This window comes from Gopherus flavomarginatus, chromosome 8 (assembly GCF_025201925.1).
Source record: "Gopherus flavomarginatus isolate rGopFla2 chromosome 8, rGopFla2.mat.asm, whole genome shotgun sequence".
NCBI lineage: Eukaryota > Metazoa > Chordata > Testudines > Testudinidae > Gopherus > Gopherus flavomarginatus.
In genome coordinates this window covers 55463786-55483481 of record NC_066624.1, presented here as the reverse complement: position 1 = coordinate 55483481, position 19696 = coordinate 55463786, and the positions used below count along the sequence as shown (strand labels likewise).

At 48.2% G+C, this 19696-nt stretch overlaps 1 protein-coding gene across 2 annotated transcripts in view; it reads left to right on the top strand.

The window, feature by feature from the left end:
* Positions 1-783: 783 nt before the first annotated feature.
* The window catches only part of LOC127056985 (uncharacterized), a 29204-nt gene continuing 10291 nt past the window's right edge, over positions 784-19696 (top strand). Inside the window, exons 1-4 of one of the 2 annotated variants that reach the window (XM_050965516.1) lie at positions 784-859; positions 10647-10775; positions 12427-12547; positions 13720-13895. In XM_050965516.1, the coding sequence (XP_050821473.1) occupies positions 10721-10775; positions 12427-12547; positions 13720-13895 (352 nt within the window). In that variant the 5' untranslated portion in view covers positions 784-859; positions 10647-10720. Of the gene's footprint in view, positions 860-10547; positions 10776-12426; positions 12548-13719; positions 13896-19696 lie in introns of those variants that run through there. The other variant, XM_050965515.1, reaches the window with a different exon arrangement.

Genomic DNA, 19696 nt, shown 5'->3' with positions numbered 1-19696 from the left:
ACAAGACACGACTTTGTCTTTGTCATACGATGACATTATTACTGATTTTGCAGCCAAAAAAGCCAGAAAGATTGCTTTTAATTAAAAACAAATCTTTGTTTCAATACCTCTTCATATAAATTTCCAATAAAATTTTGATAAATTAAAAAAAATTTGCATCATTCTGTCATATCAGAATTTTTTCTATAGTGCTGCTTCTTTAGTGCTAGTCCATCAGCATTACAGTGTGCTTAATTAAGTTAAACTGGTTTTAATAACGTGAATGTGGCAAGTTTTCCAATACTGTAAGCTTATGTTTGTGTTGCTAAGAGCAGATCAGGCACAGGGGCACCAGTTTAATAATCTCGCCTAGGGCACCGTAAATCCTAAGGCCGGCCCTGCCTGTTTGGACACATTCAAGCATGCTTGAGTGTTAGGCAGTATTAAAGAGTTAATAGACTGAGAATTTGCTGTGCTGTAGGCTTCTGCACATGTCATAAATATTTGCTTTGACCTCACAATGCTATTCAGAGGTGTGTCAGATTAGCAAGTGAAACTGGCAGCCACCATTGGATTTGACAAATACAACAAAATGTTAGGCTAGGCTGTATTGTTTCACCACCTGCTGAGGGCACTGCTGACCCAGGAGAGGGAGGCAATGGTGCAGATAGAATTAGCGTTCTGTGCGCCTGAGCCATGCATGAAACCATCAACAAGGAAGGAAGAAAAGGAGACGAAACCAGGAAAAGGACATGAACTGCAAAAGTCATTCAGGGTGCAGTTGTTGGCAAGTTGTTGCCCAAAGCGTCTCAGAGCCCAGCCGCAGGGTGCTGCTCACTTGGAAGAGAGACAGATGAGACAGAGAAGGATCTGTCCTCAGGTATGTGAGGGGAAGGAGGGAGTCAGATGTAAAGGACTGTCCTGCCAGTAACCCAGGTCCTGCTTTGACAGAGCTGTTTTTGTTCTCCAAAGACCTGGGGAAATGTGTGTAGTGCACACGGCAAGGCCATAGGTGCTGGAACTAGGAGTCCCCCTGGCTTGAAGTAGTTTCTGTTATATGCAGGGTTTACATTTTGGTTCAAGGGCTCTCAGCATCTCGACTATAAAAATTGTTCCAGCACCCCTCTGGCACAGCGGCATGTGTGAAACAAATGATCCCACCCATGCTGTAGGCCAGGGGTTCCCAAACTTTTTTGCCTGAGGCCCATCTGTGCAGCTGCAATAGGCCTTGTGTCCCACTAGCAACATTTCTTGTGGAAAATTTTAATTTGATTATTACATACATATGAACTATAACACTGTAAATCAATACGTTTTGTTTTCATTGTAATATGAATGATTATAATAACAGAAATCCCTAGCAATATGCACTCAAAGAAATGTTTCAAGATCTTTGAAACCAAACAATTTTAGTAGAACTACACTTTAAAAAAATGTTGAGAGCAAAATATGGCTTTCAGGGAAAACACAATTTTGTTTAAAACTGAACAAGATTACACAAGTCCCATGGAGTTAGAGATTTACTTAGAGCTTGACTGGAGAATGCAGTTGTGCAACTTGTGCCAGTGAACCACCCAGGACTGCCATGGCCCATATTTTGGGACTCCCTGCTCTAGGGTACGTTTGTGTGTGTCACTGTGGTGGCACCCAACTTTGGAACAGGACAACCAGAGAGAGAAATTACAATGGAGCAGAAAACTTGGCTGCTTTAATTGACCCCATCTCAGAACAGAACAAAGGGGTGGGGTGGGGAGCACTGCATGAAATTTAAAAGGCAACAAATTTAAAATTGTAAGATGAATTTTTTTTAGCATAAGTCACAATTGTCATATGGAACTCATTGACACAAGATATCATTGAGAACAAGGGCCTAGCAGGGTTTCAAAAAGGAGAAGACATGTATATGGATAAACATCCACAGTTCTTCTTCAAGTGATTGTTCATGTCCATTCCAATCAGGTGTGTGCGCACCGTGTGCATGCCAGCCAGAAGATTTTCCCCTAGCAGCATCCGTAGGGTCGGTCTGGGAGCCCCCTGGAGTAGTGCCTTCATGGTGCCCAATATAGGGCCCCGCCGACCCTCCGCCCCCTCAGTTCCTTCTTACCGGCAGTGACGGCTAGCTGGAACTTTGCTCGCTCTTTCAGCAAGAGCCTTAGCAGTGTCTGTTAGATCCTAGTTGTATATAGTTCTCAGTTTGTTAATAGTTGTTTCTCTATAGTATAGTTAGTTGGTAGGATGTTTTTTCCCCCTCCTGGGGTATGCCTGAGTCTCCAGGGTTTAAGCTCTGTGAGGCCTGTGGCAAGTTTATGCCCAAGAGTGATCCTCACTCTTTCTGCCTGCAGTGCCTTGATGAGAGTCACCAGAAGGAGAAGGGCCACATTTGCAAGAGTTTCCACCTCAGAACCCTTAAAGACCGAGAGCAGAAACTAAAACTCCTGCTGATGGAGGCAGGTTGAGACTGCAATCTGACTCAGGACCCACTGACTCAGGCACCGAGCATGTCCTCTTCAGTGCGCAGTGCTCCGGCACCAACGGTGCCTGAAACGGGCGCGGTTAAAGACTCTAAAGCCCACCGGCACTGCCACGGGTCAGCCTCAGTAGGGCATTGCTCACCATCCCCGGTGCCAGTAAAAAAGAAGAGGCCAGTGAGGGGCCCTTCACCCCTCTCAAAACCTAAAGGGTCATGACAAACCGCCTCCTCCTTGCCTCTGCCCAGGGTTTCGTTGATTCCTGCCCCGGCTGGGGTCCAGTCGAAACTGAACCCTCCCCGGTCACCGGACCACCAGGGGGAAATACAGCCACCATCGACACCGGAGGTGTTCGACCTGATGCGCCTGCCGGTGACATCCTTCCCGCAAAGGAGGAACAAATCGCTGGCAACTGCGCACCCCTGTTCCACTCCAGGGGTAAGCCAGCCATGATGGCCCGCCGGTCTCCATCTCCATTACTGCCCGTGCAGATACAAGAACCACACTGTTCCCCGGAGTTGGGGCACCACTTGTTGGTGACTCAGGATACTGCTCCTCCGTGGTCCTCTTACTCGGAGACCTCAGAATCGGAAGCAGACTCTAATCGCTCCAGTAGGTCGCGGAGCAGGAGGTCCAGGTCTCGGCAGAGTCACCAGTCATACCAGGCACCATGGCAGCAACAGTGGCAACCACCTGCCCAGTGGCCCTTCTGGATACCTGGGCTTACCATCAGAGTCAGGGCCAAATCCACGTTCCAGAACTGTGTCGGTGTCATCAGCATCCTTCGTGCCACAGTCAGTGCCGGCGCCACCACCGGTGGCACCGTCGTCTGGGGGAGCAGCTCCACTGGCTCAGATAGCGCCTGCATTGATAACTTAACCAGCTCTGGCACCGTTTCTCCAGACAATGGCACCACCAAAAGCTCCAGCTCTGATCCCGCCAACGCTGTCAAGCTCAGTACTGCTGGATTTGTCGGCCCTGGCACTGACCGCGGTGCCAAATTCTCCATCAGCTCCAGCTCCATGGATCAAGTACCGGGTGCTGAGGGACCCCAGGGGGGCCGAGGGTAATGAACAGGGCCCACTACCTGTTCTCTCATCCTCATCCTCGCCTGACTAAGTGGTCATGGGGACATCGACAGCCTCGGCTCTGGAGGACAACCATGTTCTTCAATAGCTCCTGAGGTGGGCCGCCCAAAGCCCGGGGATACAAGCAGAGGAGGTGGAGGAGGATGTAGACCCTGTAATTGATATCCTGGCCCACTCTGGCCATCCAGGGTTGCATTGCCACTGATTAAAACAATAACTGATACATCTAAAAATCTGTAGCAAACCCCCTCTTCTCTGGTCCCTACGGCCCAGAAAACCAAGCACCACTACTTCGTTCCCTCTAAGGGGTACGAACACCTTTATACGCACCCTCCCCCAGACTCTTTAGTGGTCGTTCCGGCCAATCAGAGAGAACGCCAAGGGTTTCAGGGCTCTGTCCCAAAAAACAGGGATGCCAAGAATTTGGCTGAAAGGTCTATTTGACCAGGGGCCTGCAGCTCCATATAGCCAACCAGTAGGCCATAGTAAGCCACTATGGGCATAACACCTGCTTGTCTATGGCAGAGTTTGTGGAGCTCCTGCCCCATGAAGCTCAGGTGGAGTTCTCCACACTCGTGGAGGAGGGAAAGTTGGTCTCCTGAGCATCTCTGCAAGTTGCTCTAGACGTGGCGGATGCAGCCTCCCACATGCTGGCCACAGGGCTGATGATGAGGTGAGGATCCTGGCTGCAGGTCTCTGGACTGCCACACAAGGTCCAACAGACCATACGGGACCTGCCTTTTGAGGGATCAGCTCTTTTCTCTGAAAAGACAGGTAAGAGACTTCATAGTTTGAAGGACTCGAGAGTTACCCTGCGCTTGCTGGGACTTCACATGCCAGCTAACCAGCGCAGGCATTTTAGGCCTCAGCCTGCCCCTCAGCCTTATCAACCACAAAACCACCACGATATTCCATGTAGGTGAAACAGGAGTGCTAAGAAGAGGCAACATCCCTCCTCTGGGCAAAACTCTGGCCAGCCCAAGCCTCCACCTGGGCCTAGACCACCCTTTTGACGGTATGGTCGAGGATGGCTTTCCAGTATGATCTCTGGATCCTTCCCATCTTACCTTCTCGTCCTGTCTATCCCCTTTCTACCGTGTCTGGTCCCGAATCACTTCAGACCACTGGATGCTCCACACGGTAAAGAGGGGATATGCCGTCCAATTCTGTACCACCCCTGCCCCTTCAACTCCCTTCCCCGTCCCTCTTCAGGGACCCCTCTCACGAGCAACTTTTATTTCAAGAAGTGCAGTCCCTCTTCTCGGTAGGGGCAGTGGAGGAGGTTCATCAGGAGCTAAGAAGCAAGGTATTTCCTAATACCGAAGGCCAAGGGGGGCCTCAGACCCATCCTGGACCAGTGACAGCTCAACAGGCATGTAAAGAAACTCAAGTTTTGCGTGGTCTCACTAACCTCCATCATCCTCTCACTGGATCCAGGAGACTAGTACTCTGCCCTCAACTTGAAGGACACATACTTTCATATCTCAATAGTCCCACATCACAGACACTATCTCAGATTCGTGGTGAGCAGAGGCCACTATCAGTTTGCTGTCCTCCCATTTGGCCTGCTGACTGCTCCCTGAGTATTCACAAAATTCATGGCAGTCATCGCGGCATTCCTGCACAAATGCCAGATAAGGTTTTTCCCTATCTTGACTACTGGCTGATCAAGGGATGCCCAATAGCTCAAGTGGAGGCTCAGGTCGCATTCATAAGAAGGACCTTCCTCTAGTTAGATCTCCTCCTTTAAGCGAAGAAAAATCTACCCTGTCCCCGGAGCAGAGGATAGAGTTCATAGGCGTGGTCATGGACTCTACTCAAGTCAGGGTGTACCTCTCAGAAGCCAGATTTTGCTCACTTCGGGATATTATACAGGGCCTCAGCCAGTTCCCCACGATCTCAGTAAGGAACTGCCTAAAACTGCTGGGGCACATGGCTGCATGCACCTAAGTGGTGCAACATGCCAGACTCAGACTGCGCCCACTCCAGTCTTGGCTGGCGTCGGTGTATCGGCCAGCTCGATACGCTCTGGACAGCATCGTAACCCTGCCCTGCCCAGTGTTGGACTCCCTCCTGTGGTGGCTCAACTCGCGAGTGGTTTGTGCGGGAGTGCCCTTTGCCAGCTCTCAGCCCTCTCTCACTCTTTGGTGATGGACTCCTCAGATCTGGGCTGGGGAGCTCACCTAGGGGACTTCAGAACCCAAGGCCTCTAGTCTCAGACAGACCTCGCTCTACACATCAATGTCAAAGAGCTGAGAGCGGTGCATCTGGCATGCTACGCTTTCAAAATCCACATAGCAGGCAGATGTTTCAGTCCTCACAGACAAGACCTCGGTGACGTTCTGTATCAACAAACGGGGGTGCACGCTCCTCTCCCCCGTGCCGGGAAGCCCTCGTGCTGTGGGACTTCTGCATAGAGCTCTCGATCCACCTGCAGGTGTCATACTTCCCAGGGATTCAGAATGCATTAGCGGACAGCCGCAGCTGGACCTTCTATGACCAAAAATGGTCCCTTCAGCCAGATGTGGTGAAATCAATTTTACGGTTCTGGGGCTCTCCCCAGATAGACCTGTTCGCCACTAGTGGCAACAGGAAGTGTCAGGCATTCTGTTCTCTCAGGAGTCACAGCCCGGGATCTATTGGGGATGCCTTCCTTTTCTTTTGGGTGGGCCACCTGCTCTATGCTTTTCCACCTATCCCACTGGTCCACAGAGTGCTCCTCAAGATCCACAGGGACCAGGCTTGAGTTATACTGATAGCGCCGGCGTGGCTGCGCCAGCACTGGTTCGCCTCACTCCTGAAAATGTCAGTAGCGGCTCCACACACTTTACCACTGGTCCAGGACCTGATCACACAGGGCCATGGCCAACTCCGGCACTCAAATCTAGAGTCCCTTCATCTCACAGCCTGGATACTCTGTGGCTAAGCACCGCGGAGCTGTCATGTTTGGACCAGGTCAGACAAGTCCTCCTGGGTAGTAGAAAGCCCTCCACCAGGGCAACATACCTTGCCAAGTGGAAAAGGTTCTCCATCTGGGCGGAGCAATGCCGTCAGTCGCCTCTCCTCGCCCCCATACCTTTCATACTGGACTACCTCCTGCACCTAAAACATCAAGATCTGCTCCTGTCATCAATAAGGGTCCACTTAGCCGCCATCTCCGCCTTCCATCCAGGCTCAGGTGGTTTCTCGGTCTTTGCAAACCCTATAGTCAGTCATTTCCTCGAGGGTTTGGACTGGCTCTTCCCGCACACGCGTCAGTCTGTCCCAGTCTGGGACCTCAATCTAATCCTCTCCAGACTTACGGGCCCCCCATTTGAACCACTGGCCACCTGCTCCTTGTTATAGCTCTTGTTCAAGGTTGCATTCCTCATAGCAATTACCTTGGCTTGACGGGTTTTGGAGGTCAGGGCCCTCACATCTGAGCCCCCTTACACAGTTTTTCATAAGGACAAGGTCCAACTTAGACCTCATCCAGCTTTTCTCCCTAAGATTTTTTCCCAGTTTCACATCAACCAGGACATCTTCCTCCCAGTGTTGTACCCCAAGCCACACTCCTCCAATAGGGAGCGCAAACTGCACTCACTGGACGTACGTAGAGCCTTAGCCTTCTACACAGAAAGGACTAAGTCATTCTGGAAGTCCATCCAACTCTTTATGGCCATGGCGGACAGAATGAAAGGTCTCCCTGTGTCCTCTCAGCATATCTTGTTGTGGATCACATCCTGCATTTGGGAGTGTTGTGGCCTGGCAAAGGTGCCCACCCCGCCGATTACTGCCCACTCCACCAGGGCACAGGCCTCCTCAGCAGCGTTCCTGGCACAAGTACCCACTCAGGAAATTTGCAGGGCAGCTACGTGGTCCTTGATACGTACATTTACGACACACTATGCAATTATACAACAGGTCAGAGATGATGCGGCCTTTGGACGGGCTGGGCTCCAATCTGCACATGACTCTGACTCCGCCTCCTGAGTTTTGGATTGTGAGTCACCTGCTTGGAATGGACATGAACAATCACTTGAAGAAGAAAAAATGGTTACTCACTTTCTCGTAACTGTTGTTCTTCGAGATGTGTTGTTCATGTCCATTCCAATACCCACCCTCCTACCCCTCTGTTGGAAAAGCCGGCAAGAAGGAACTGAGGAGGTGGAGGGTCGGCGGGGCCCTATATTGGGGGCCATGAAGGCACCACTCCAGGGGGTGCCTGGGCCAACCCTACAGACGCTGCTAGGGGAAAATCTTCTGGCTAGCATGCACATGGCGCGCACACACCTGATTGGAATGGACATGAACAATGCATCTCGAAGAACAACAGTTACGAGAAAGTGAGTAACCATTTTTTATTCTAGCAAGGATAAAAACTGAAAAGGGATAGAAACGCTCAAGCTCCAGGGCATCAGGTAACTATTAATTGCCATGTTTAGGCAGAAACTTTCACTAGAGGTGGGATACTTCATAATTACATGATGGAAATTCTTGCACCTTCCTCTGAAACAGCTAGTATTGTCCCCTGTTGGAGACAGGAGGCTGGTTTGAGCTGAGGGACAATGTGTCTTCCTTATGGTTAAATAAACCCAAAGTCTGGGAGGCTGCAGAGATGGCCACCGATTGACAAAGCAAAGAAACCATAATTCTAATAGCCCAGTCAGGGCCGTGTGTGTTTTACTAACACACCATGGCATTCTTGAGAGTATCTGCTGCACTAGCAGAGCTGAGGCCAGTGGACTCCCTCATTTAGTAGCCTTCCATCCAGATTGGGCTTGCCCTCCCCAGTGCTTTCGCGTTGAGACTGGGTGTTCAAATGCTCCTTCTCCCCTGCAGGCAGATTCACCTCCCCCAAATCCCAATTCTTCCCATGCTGCAAAGGGACGGAGGAGTTCCTGCCTGCCCACACTTAGTGCACGCGTCCCTCAGAACAATGCTCTGCTCTGCCTTTGAACCATCACTTCAGCAAGGAGGAAGCAATTTCCCCAACAGAATCTTAAAACTATCTATAATATTTTTAAAGAAGTTTAAGGACCAAAGGAGAAATGTGTGTGCTACAGAGGTATTGGCAGTGCTTTGGCTGGCCTACACTATTCACTTGTTAATCACTGCTCATGGGTAAGATGCTGATAATAACTTCGTACCACACTGCACTGTGATGCCCTGAGGAGATCCCCTTCTTGATTCCACTTTGGAATAATCAAAGCAATGACTAGCTCCTTGTCTCTTCCCCCACAGCTCAAGCACCCAGCCCTGGTCTTTCTGCAGAGGACAGTGCTTGCTAGGACAGTGTTTTGGGGTAAAATCTTGGCCCCACTCAAGTCAATGGCAAAACTCCCACTGATTCCAGCAGGGTAACTTTTGAAGAAAGGGTGGAAAGGGCCATGACATCTGGTTCACCTCTAGGAAAGGTGTGAGGTTGAGCAGGGAGTTGGACTAGATGATCTTCTGAGGTCCCTTTCAACCCTGAGATTCTATTATTCTAGTCTATGATTCTTTGATAAGAGAGCAGTATGAAAGCTTGCCATGCCCCTGTTCTGTAGATAAATGGAGGAATCAGGCTCTAAAGCTATCAAGCAGGCTTCGTGTTCACTCAGAAATACTACATGTAGCTCCTTGCACCAGGCCTGATGTGGTGGGGAATGGAGACCCTTGTTCATCCCTCCCACTTTTCCTTCCAGACATACACATTATGAGTAGGGCCCTACCAAATTCACAGTCCATTCTGGTCAATTTCACGGACATAGGATTTTAAAAATCATAAATTTCATGATTTCAACTATTTAAATCTGAAATTTCACAGTGTTGTAATTGTAGGGGTCCTGACCCAAAAAGGAGCAGTGGCATGAGTGGGAGGAGGGTTTGCAAGGTTATTGTAGAGGGTGTTTTTTTCAGGGTAGAACATGCCCTAAGATTCTTTCTTTCTTTCTCACATACATCCTTACTTCTGCACTGCTCCAGCGATGGCACTACCTTCAGAGCTGGGCAGCTGAAGAGCGGTGGCTACTGGCCAGGATCCCAGCTCTGAAGGCAGAGCCACCAGCAGCAGCGCAGAAGTAAGGATGACATGGTATGGTATTGCCACCCCTACTTCTGTGCTGCTGCCTGCAGAGCTGGGCCCTCAGTCAGCAGCTGCTACTCTCCCGCCACCTAGCTCTGAAGGCAGCCAGCATAGAAGAGTGGCATAGTATGGTATGATATTGCCACCTTACAGTGGCACTGCTGCTGCCTTCAGAGCTGGGTGCCTGGCCATCAGCCATTGCTCTCCAGCCACCCAGCTCTGAAGGCTCTGAAGTAAGGGGGTGGCAATACTGTAATGTTCCTAAAAATAACTTTGCGACCCCCCTCGCAGCTCCCTTTTGAGTAAGAACTCCCAATTTGAGAAACGCTGTCTCCTCCCATGAAATCTGTATGGTATAAAGTAAAAGCACACAAAAGACCAGATTTCACAGGGGAGACAGATTTCAGAGTTTGTGAAGAATTTTTCATGGCTATGAATTTGGTAGGGCCCTAATCATGAGGGATTCCTTTAGCTCTGCCCAGTCTTGAGCTGCTTGGGAATTCCCCTCTGCTGTAACCATTTGCAGGCCACCTGGAGAAGTTTGTCCAGGGTTGTCACGCAATGTCACACCTGACTCAGCAGCAGCCCAGACTCCACATTGCCTGTCCCTTCCCTAGGATGCACTTTCTGTCCTATGGGCAGCTCTAGGCAGACAGGAGCAGGTTCTGTGTAGCAAATCACAACAGTGAGGGCTGGAATGTGTCTGGCCTTACATCAAGGCGTGGCATGAAGGCTAGCCTGCTCTGGGTGACGCACAGCAGCAAGAGTGCTCGCTACAGATCTGTGTGTGTGACTCATGGCCAAAGACAAGCCAGTTGGTGAGTCACTCACACCAGTGGTCGCCATGGAGACAGTGGTGTGCTGGTTTGTGAGCCCTGTGCCTGCAGGGGGTAGGTGGCAACCACAAGACACAGACTCACGTGACACGGGCATGCCTTCCTCAGCTGTCTCGCTCTTTTCTGGCTGTGTTTCACTAGTCCTGGTTTCCAGTCCTCTCAGATATTTGCATTTGGCATGAGTAACCCAGCGAGGGTTGTGCCCTTCTCTCTCCATTCCTCTCTGCAGGTGACTGGCTCCAAGAAGCACATGTAGGACATAGGGACAGATGGATGTGGCTGTGCCGGTAGCAGTGCAGGACCATGCCTGTTGTATTGAGCGTGCTTCTCCTCCTCTTTCATCAGACCCTCCTACTGGGTAAGCTTCACTGTGACCTGGCAAGGAGAGGGTGGCTAGGGGTACTAAAGGATTCACAATCCTAGGCAAAAATGGTTACGCAGCCTCAGGACAGCTGTGCAGTGTTGGCCCCATAGGCTCTCTCTCTGTCAAATACCTGAAAAACCTAAATGTACAAGCTCAGTGAACAGCGCAGTGGCTTTGCTACTAAAGAGTCCAAGTAAAGGCTGATCTTCACTATAAGCAAAAGAAAAGGTTTTTGACAGTCTGCCTTGTTAATATCCTAACAGGACAAGTCATTCAAAACTCTGCATAGCTTAGAGCCTTGTTACTGATAAGCTATTGATAGTTTATTAGGAAAAAAATGCTTTAGTGAAAGCATGTGGCTGATGGGATAAAGAACCCAAACACCAAGGTCCAAAGGCAGTTTGAAACCATAATTGAGCATCTGTGTGGGAAGTAGAAGCGAGAAACTGAATAACAATAGAGTCCTCTGTGTACATATGGATTATAGGGTGTGCATACATGCATGATATGTATACATTGAAATCTTTTCCTACCTCCATAAAGAGATGACAGAATTTTTTTTAATCACACTGGGTTTTTTCTTATGCAAAATAACTTTTTGACCAACACATGTTTTCCTTTGGATTGAAATTTTGGCTGCAAAACCAAATAAAAAAATCATTTTTTCATTTTGGGGAGGGTTTTGCTTTCTTTTTTCTTCTATTTTTCCACTTTTTTCCAGTGGTAGAAAAAGAGAAAGATAAAGAGGTTTTTTTAAACAAGAAAAGAAAAAGAAAACCTACAACTTTTTTGGCGTTCAGGTTTTAATTTTATTGGAAAATATTAAAAATTCAGCAAAAAAATTCAAATGAAATGCATGTTTTACACTTTGATCTATTTTTTTTAACACAAAACATATAGCGTTTTTCAAGCAGCTCTAATTCTAGGCAGACTGTGCACTAGCTTCCCCCACCCACACACTCCTAGTTCATCTGTGCAGGCCAGCAAATCGAAGCCAGGAAGCAGGGACACTGCACTAGACTGAGGTTTTGTTTACACTGGCACTTCGTTGGCAAAACTTTTGTTGTTCAGAGGTGTTAACCCCCACCCCCCGAATGACAAAAGTTTTACTGATGAAAAGTGCCACTGTGAACAGTGCTTTGTCGGCAGGAGCACTCTCTTGCCAATAAAGCCGCTGCCTCTCATGGCGAGTGGAAACTTTTTGTCGGCAGGAGGGCCCTCTCCTACCGACAAACAGCAGCTACATGACGCACCTTTTAGTGGCATGGCTGTAGTGGCACAGCCATGCCGCTAAAAGTTGCATAGTATAGCCATAGCCTAAGACTGGTCTGCACTCTTCAGGTTTGTCTAATCACTCTGTGTACTCTTGGGCACAATGGAATATCAGGTTGCTTGAACCTCAGATTCCATGTGTGTAACCAAGAGCAGAACTAATGCTAAGTACTGTTGTTGCTGAGGAAATAAGACAATTGTGCAAGATAAATCCACATGCTGCAGTGACCTCTTCAGATACTGAAATGTTATACTTTGGGTATCCTTCATATGCTGCAGGTCTCTGCCTGACAGCTGACCAATAGGAAAGCAGCACTCTCTTCCCTTAGGTTTACAATGCTATTGATCTGCTTTCCTTTGTTTTCATTTCAAGGGATGCTGTCTCCTCCACAGAATGTGACGCTAACATCTGAAAATTTCCATATTATCTTGGTGTGGGAGCCTGGTTCCAGCTCAGGCAATGGCACCCAATATGAGGTTCAAAGTTGCCAGCGGTATGTTACAGCCGTGAGCAGACTGACTCTTCTTCAGCCGGTTTTATGTATTCCTATGCCCATCTTTAACCTCTCTGCATTCTAGGCTCTTAGTTTCTTAAAGGTCAGGTTATCCACCTTCTTCCTGGCTTGTCTCTTCTACCTAGAGCTGGGCGAATAATTGATTTTTAGGTTCCATGGCAGTTTTGAAAAATCAAACAAAAATTCAGTTCCATCTAAGCCGAATCTAGGATTGCGATCATTTTCTACAAATCGAAAAAATCCATTTTGGGTCAAATGAGACATGTTTCATTTGACCTAAAATGTATTTTTTCAAACATTTTTGAAGGGCTAGATTCACAACCTGGAGGGTGGAGCAGGAGCTGGTGGTGGTGGTGTCCTTCTTATAATGTGTAGGGTATGCACCTGAGATGTCCCCAGGTTTAAGTCCATCTTTCAATGGCTAATTATTTATACAAAGTGGAACAGCTTCAACAAGAGAGACTTGCTCCAGATTATCCCAAATCCCAGTGGTTAGAGCATTCTCCTGGAGACCCAAGTTCAAATCCCACTGTCTGAGGTGAAGGAGGAATTAAATCTGGGTCTCCCATATCCCAGGTGAGTGTCCTAACCACAGGGCGGAAGGTTATAAGGAGGGCACCACCGGCAGCCATTTTATGAATGGTGTCTGAGTACTAAATAACAAACTTTGGGCAGAAACCATTCAGACAGTTTGTGTCCAATTTGTGAATAATTTCTGGTTGACTGAAACTGCATTTTTCAGTGAATAAACTATTTGTCTGAAACATTTTGCTCAAGTCCAGTTTGGCCCAAGCAGCCCAACCCACAGCAGACATGTGAACCTCCCACCAGAAAGGGAGGAACTGAGCAGGAAGTGGAGGGCACTATGGCAGCCAGAGGGTTGTTTTTTAATTAAGTAAAAATATATGCATATTTTCTGACCCTTTCCACAAGCCAAGGTGGCAGTGGATGGGGTGGAGGTGGAGCAGAGGATCAGTCTTGGCTATTCCCTCTTCAGTCCACAAGATTCCCACCTAACTCACCTGAGCAAGGTCTTTCCCTCTGGAGTCTCCTTGTCTGAGGGGGGATTAAGTGGAGCTGGGAGGAGGTGGTGGATAAGGAGTGCTGATGGTTCCTTCTTGTTGTGTTACTGTGTCTGCTTCCACATGCAGCTCTTCTAACTGGACCAAAGTGGATACCTGTTGGAGGAACAGCAACAGATCATCACACACATGCAAACTGTACTTTGAAGACATACACAAATTGTACTGGGCCAGGGTGAGAGCCATGGATGGAGCCCAGGTGTCCAAATGGACCATTTCCAATGAACTACAACCGTACAGAGACAGTAAGGACCTTTGGGAGCCCAAGGGCAGAAGGAGGGGAATAGCAGTGACTATGTGCAGGGAGATTCCACAGGGGCTTGAGTTCCTGGAGGTGGGTTCCTGTGCTCGCTGGGGGAGCAAGATGGGAGGGGTTTATGGGATGGTTGACACTCATGAGGAAGGCAACGGGGTTCCAAGAAGGTAGGAATGATCTACCAGGGTGGAAGACGATAGTGATTTAGGTCACAATGTTTTGAATAGGCCTGGGGAGTACAGGAAAGATGAAATACAACTTCTGGGAGAAATTCGGAGGCCTCTGTGTGGGTGTCAGGGGTGGGAAGGTTGGGTTGGATGGTCGTGGTGGTCACAGTCACACCTGGCCTTGGAATTTGTGAATCTCTCTGTTCATCCTGTTTTTTTCATGGGCCATGCAGAGAACAGGATTTCCTAATTTTCTCATAACACTTCGACAATCATTACAATCTAATCTCATGCTTCAGGGCTTCAGCTGGTTGCCTGCTGGGGCTGGGAAGGAATTTTTTTCCTTGATGCACAATCGTATTCTGGTTGGGCTTTTTTTTCCACCTTCCTCTGAAGCATCAGAGATCAGCCATGGCAAAAGACAGGATACTGGTTGGGGTGGACCAGTGCTCCGAGCTGATAGAGAGAATCCTCTGTCTTAGACGCCTGGCTTGTGTGTCTTCCTCACATACTCAAGATCTAATTTATTATCAAACTAGGAGTCAGGAAATAATTTTGCCCCTGGTCATACTGGCAAGGACCTTGGAGCTTTTTGCCTGCCTCTGCAACATGGGGCCATGTCTCACCTGATCAACTCCCTGCAATGGAAGGGCCTCAGGCACTGCTGACATCTCAGTCTCTCCTGGTGCCTGACCTCACAACAGTTTAGTCTCCTGAGGACTGAAATGCTTGGGTTTGACTGAAGTTGTTGGACTCAACACAGTGTGTTTGGATGGAATTTAATGGTCTGTGCTATTCAGGAGATCAGATTGGATGGTGTAATGGTCCCAAATGGCTTTACACTCTATGAATTGATGCAAGGGGAACATGAGGCAGTAATGAGAATGGATAGAGTAGTCAGAGGAGGGCAGGTGAAATGAGGACATGTTGAAGCCCTGGGCATGAGAGTTTGAAAATAGAGGGAGGGAGAAAGGCTGAGACCGGGAGCTTGAGAAGTGAGGAGGATGGAGTCAAGGGGGCAGGTTTACAGATTAAGGGTAGATAGTGAAAAATACCCCTCTGAGTCAGCGATGGGGTGGAGGAGGAGGCTGGCTGGGGGAAGGTTCTTGCTGGATGGGTGTCTTGTCCCTGATGAACTCATGAGATCCTGGCGAGGGGAGGGGTGAGAGTCCAAGGCAGGGAACATTTTCTCTGGAAAGATGGGGGTGTCTCTCTCTGAGCTAATGCTGATTCACATTTTGAGTGTGATTGAAGGTGCTGAGATGCCCCAGTGGTGACCAGAGCAGACAGCTGGCCAGACAGGGACTCAAAGAATAGCTGCTGGGCCGAGGTAGACCCAGGAGTCTGTGCAGAGTCATCCTGCCAGAAAGGAGCCAGCTGCTAGCACAGAGTCCCAGACAGAAAGAAGGACCAAGTGTCTTCCAAGCCATACTTCTGTGTCCCAGAGTCTTCCCCGAACCCCACAAGGATGTCACTGTGGAGGAGTGAATGAGGAGGGTTTGTGCACAGCAGGTTGCCTGAGTCACAGCATGGGAGGCTGAGGAAGGAAGTTTTTTTTTCTCATTCTTCCTTGTTAACTGCCTTGTGTTGTTTGTAATCCTCTCTGAGGTCACAATCAGTTCATATCTCATTGTCAGATCTGGGAGAACTGGTTTCTCTGGCCAGTCTCCCCAGGCACTTTCCTGTTCGTAGCTATTCTGCTGTGCCTGCTCTTTCAGGGAAGGCAACATATCTCAGGTGCTCCTTTAGGTGCGTTTTAGGGCCAGCCAGAGGTGAATTGGGGCACTTTTGAACATGGATTCACCTGGCATGGCTTCATTCTCTGACTGCAGAGAAGTAAATTAGAGGTAGAGAACTGCCCAGTCAATATGCCCTCACTGTAACCTGTAGGGATCCCATTGAAGGGTGAAAGGTTAGTTCAGTTCTATGCCCTCATTCCTTAGCCATTTGCTGATATTGCTGTTTGGAATGATGGATTTACGTGGTTGATGTATGTCCCACCACTAGGAACTGGACTGAGACCACCTCCTCATATCACATGGGCTGTTCATCAACTGTCAAATGATAAGCCCTGTCATTCACTGTCAACCTGATCCTGATTTGAAAACAGCAACCTGGATGAGACAGGGCTCAAGCCATTTCCAATCCTAGAGAGACAAGCTGGGCGAGGTGACATCTTTTATTGGACCAACTTCTGTTGGTGAGAAACAAGCTTTTTGAGCTCTGTAGAGCTTGTGTTCAGATCCTGAAGAAGAAGAGCTCTGTGTAGCTTGAAAGCTTGTCTCTTTTGCCAACAGAAGTTGGTCCAATAAGAGAGATTACCTCACCCACTTTGTCTCTCCAATATCCTGGGATCAGTACAGCTACAACAACAAACAAATTGCCAATTCTGTAATCCCAGACAGGTAAATTCTGATTCCAGAAGATTTGTAAGTGATAGTATATCAAGTCGATGGAGACACCTTGGTTTTCAGATACTAGGTGAAGATGTAGAGTTAGCAGCCATAATACTCTAGTTTTTACCTTTTGATCTGAGTAAATTTAATATGAGAGTGAGAGTCTGCAGTTGCCACTGGAGGGATTTTGTCTCACAGTAGAAAAACTCAGCTGCTGTCATGACATAGTGAGGCACATTGCAGTGAAGCATGATGGTTTGTTGTATCGTCATGTTGACATTGTCATGGCTGGATGCAGGAAGAATGTTATCCAGCCTTTCAAGGGCCTCAAAAGTGACTTCAAGATTTGTGAGTGCTGGCAGGTCATCTAGAAGGATCTCTGAAGATGTGCAGAAACGGGTGCCACCCTTTGGTGCCAAGTGCCATGTTTGTGTGGAGAAGTGCCTCTGTATTTTCTAGACAGAGTTGGAACAGGAAACTATCTGGGGAGGTAAAAGGAGCTCTTGAAGAGCATAAGGTTGGAATTTATGCCTTCAACTATCCTTAAAGGAAAAGGCGTAGAAATCCTGGCAATAGAGGATGATGCCCTTGGAGTCTAGCTGGAGAAGAAGATTGGGCAATGTCTTTTCTGTATCCAGTCTAGACAGAATTAGATATGGCCAGTCTTCCTGCAAATCCTTGACTGACTTAGATTGTAACCTCTTTGGGGCCCAGGTCAACTTTCCATTATGTACAGTGTAACCCACACACCTCCAGGGTGTGATGTTCTGTCCCCTCTAGTGAGAGAGCGAGAGAGAGAGAGAATGAATAAATATATATATAATATATATTATATAGTATAAATATATAAAGTCTGCTCTACAGCCTTAGCTAAGAGCCAGTTGGCTTTTAGCTCATGCAGTAGAAGCTCATGCACTAAGATCTAGAGGTCCCAGGTTTGATCCTACCCACTGAGGTCTGTTGGTGTTACAACAGCGTCTAGCACAATGAGGCCCCGGTCCCGGATTAGAACATCTGAGTACTATAGTAATGCTAATAATAATTAATAAATCCTGGGCACAAATCCCTATAAAAATTGTGAACTTGTGAATCTCAATGAAAGGGAAGTGTCATGGTACTTCGAAGAAAATGTTCCAGAGAACACTGCCAAGCAGAATTAGGGACATCTCTGGACTAGAGACATTTCTTAGCATTTAAAACAAATTCCTGTGTTTTTAATCTTTCCAGTGGCTTTTGAGTGTGCAGTTTCCATGTCCCGCATTATGTGCCCATCGGTTGGTTTTGGTTCAGACATTAGCAAAAGCTGAAACACAGTGGTTAGCGCTGCAGTGCCACTCTTGCTGTATATTTGCACTGAGCATGCTCACACTGTTGCATGTTGGTTGGTATGTGTTCTGTGTGTAAAGGCCGCATACTGAATAGGGCTGATTAACTGAGGACAGGTGCATCACTGTTTGGGAAGGAATGGCAAAGGGGATGGGGATTAAAAGTGGTTGGTGCCACTATTAACCGGGTTAATGCCTCTTTCCTTTGTTCCAAGCTTTCTGCTGTTGTACTCTGAGTGTCTCTGATGTTCAAGTGAAACAAAAGTGTAGTTGCTTTGGGAACGTCTTATTTCATTGTAAAACTCATGACTTAATGGGGAAAAAGAGCTGGAATAATGGACTGAAACACACTGGCTGAAAATAACTCAGTTAAAGGATTCTGTTACTGACTAAAGCCTGGTCTGCACTACGCATTTAAACCGATTTTAGCAGTGTTAAACCGATTTAACGGCGCACCCGTCCACACTACGAGGCCCTTTATATCGCTATAAAGGGCTCTTTAAATCGGTTTCTGTAGTCCTCCCCAACGAGAGGAGTAGCGCTAAAATCGGTATTACTATATCGGATTAGGGTTACTGTGGCCGCAAATCAACAGTATTGGCCTCCGGGCAGTATCCCACAGTGCACCACTGTGACCGCTCTGGACAGCAATCTGAACTTGGATACAGTGGCCAGGTAAACAGGAAAAGCCCCGCAAACTTTTGAATTACATTTCCTGTTTGCCCAGCTTGGAGCTCTGATCAGCACGGGTGGCGATGCAGTCCCAAATCCAAAAAGAGCTCCAGCATGGACCGTATGGGAGATACTGGATCTGATCACTGTATGGGGAGACAAATCTGTTCTATCAGAGCTCCGTTACAGAAGACGAAATGCCAAAGCGTTTGAAAAAAATCTCCAGGCTATACAGTGCTGCATGACAAGCGTAACGGAAAGCCAAAGAATCAAATGGACGCTCATGGAGGGAGGAAGGGGGTACTGAGGACTCCAGCTATCCCACAGTCCACAGCAGTCTCCGAAAACTATTTGCATTCTTGGCTGAGCTCCCAGTGCCTGTAGGTTCAAACACATTGTCCGGCATGGTTCAGGGTATAGCTCGTCAATTTACTCCCTCCCACCACCACGTGAAAGAAAAGGGAAAGAAATCGTTTCTTGACTTTTTCAATGTCACCCTATGTCTACTGAATGCTGGTGGTAGAAGCGATGCTGCAGCAGTGAAGAGCAGTATTTGCTTTTCTCTCCTCCCCGGTGGCAGACGGTACAATATGACTGCTATCCGTCGTCACCATCAGCCTGTGAGTGTTTCTGGCTGGCCTCAGGTGAGGCTGGCCGAGGGAGCCTGGGTAAAAATAGGAATGATTCCTGGTCATTCCCAGTAGATGGTACAGAACGGCTGGTAACCGTCCTCATCATAGCAACTGGGGGCTGAGCTCCATCAGCCCCCTCCCTTTCATGTGTAAAGAAAAGATTCTGTACTGCCTGGACTATCATAGCAGCGGGATGCTGGGCTCCTCTCCACCACACCACTTAACGTTCTGCCTGGACTGTCATAGCAGCGGGAGGCTGCCTTCCCCTCATTTTATCTCACTAACAAGTCACTGTTTCTTATTCCTGCATTCTTTATAATTTCATGACACAAATGGGGGGGACACTGCCATGGTAGCCCAGGAAGGTTGGGGAGGGAAGCAAAGGGTGAGGTTGTTGCAGGGGCATCCCCTGTGAATGGCATGCAGCTCGTCATTTCTGTGGGATCTGACATGGAGCAGCTGTGCTCTCTGATACACTGGTTCTCTAGTACAGTTGCCCGATATTCTAGGCAGGACTGACTCTATTTTTAGATACCATAAAGAAGAGATTGATTCGGGGAGTCATTCCCATTTTTGCCTTTGCGCCCCCAGCCAGTCG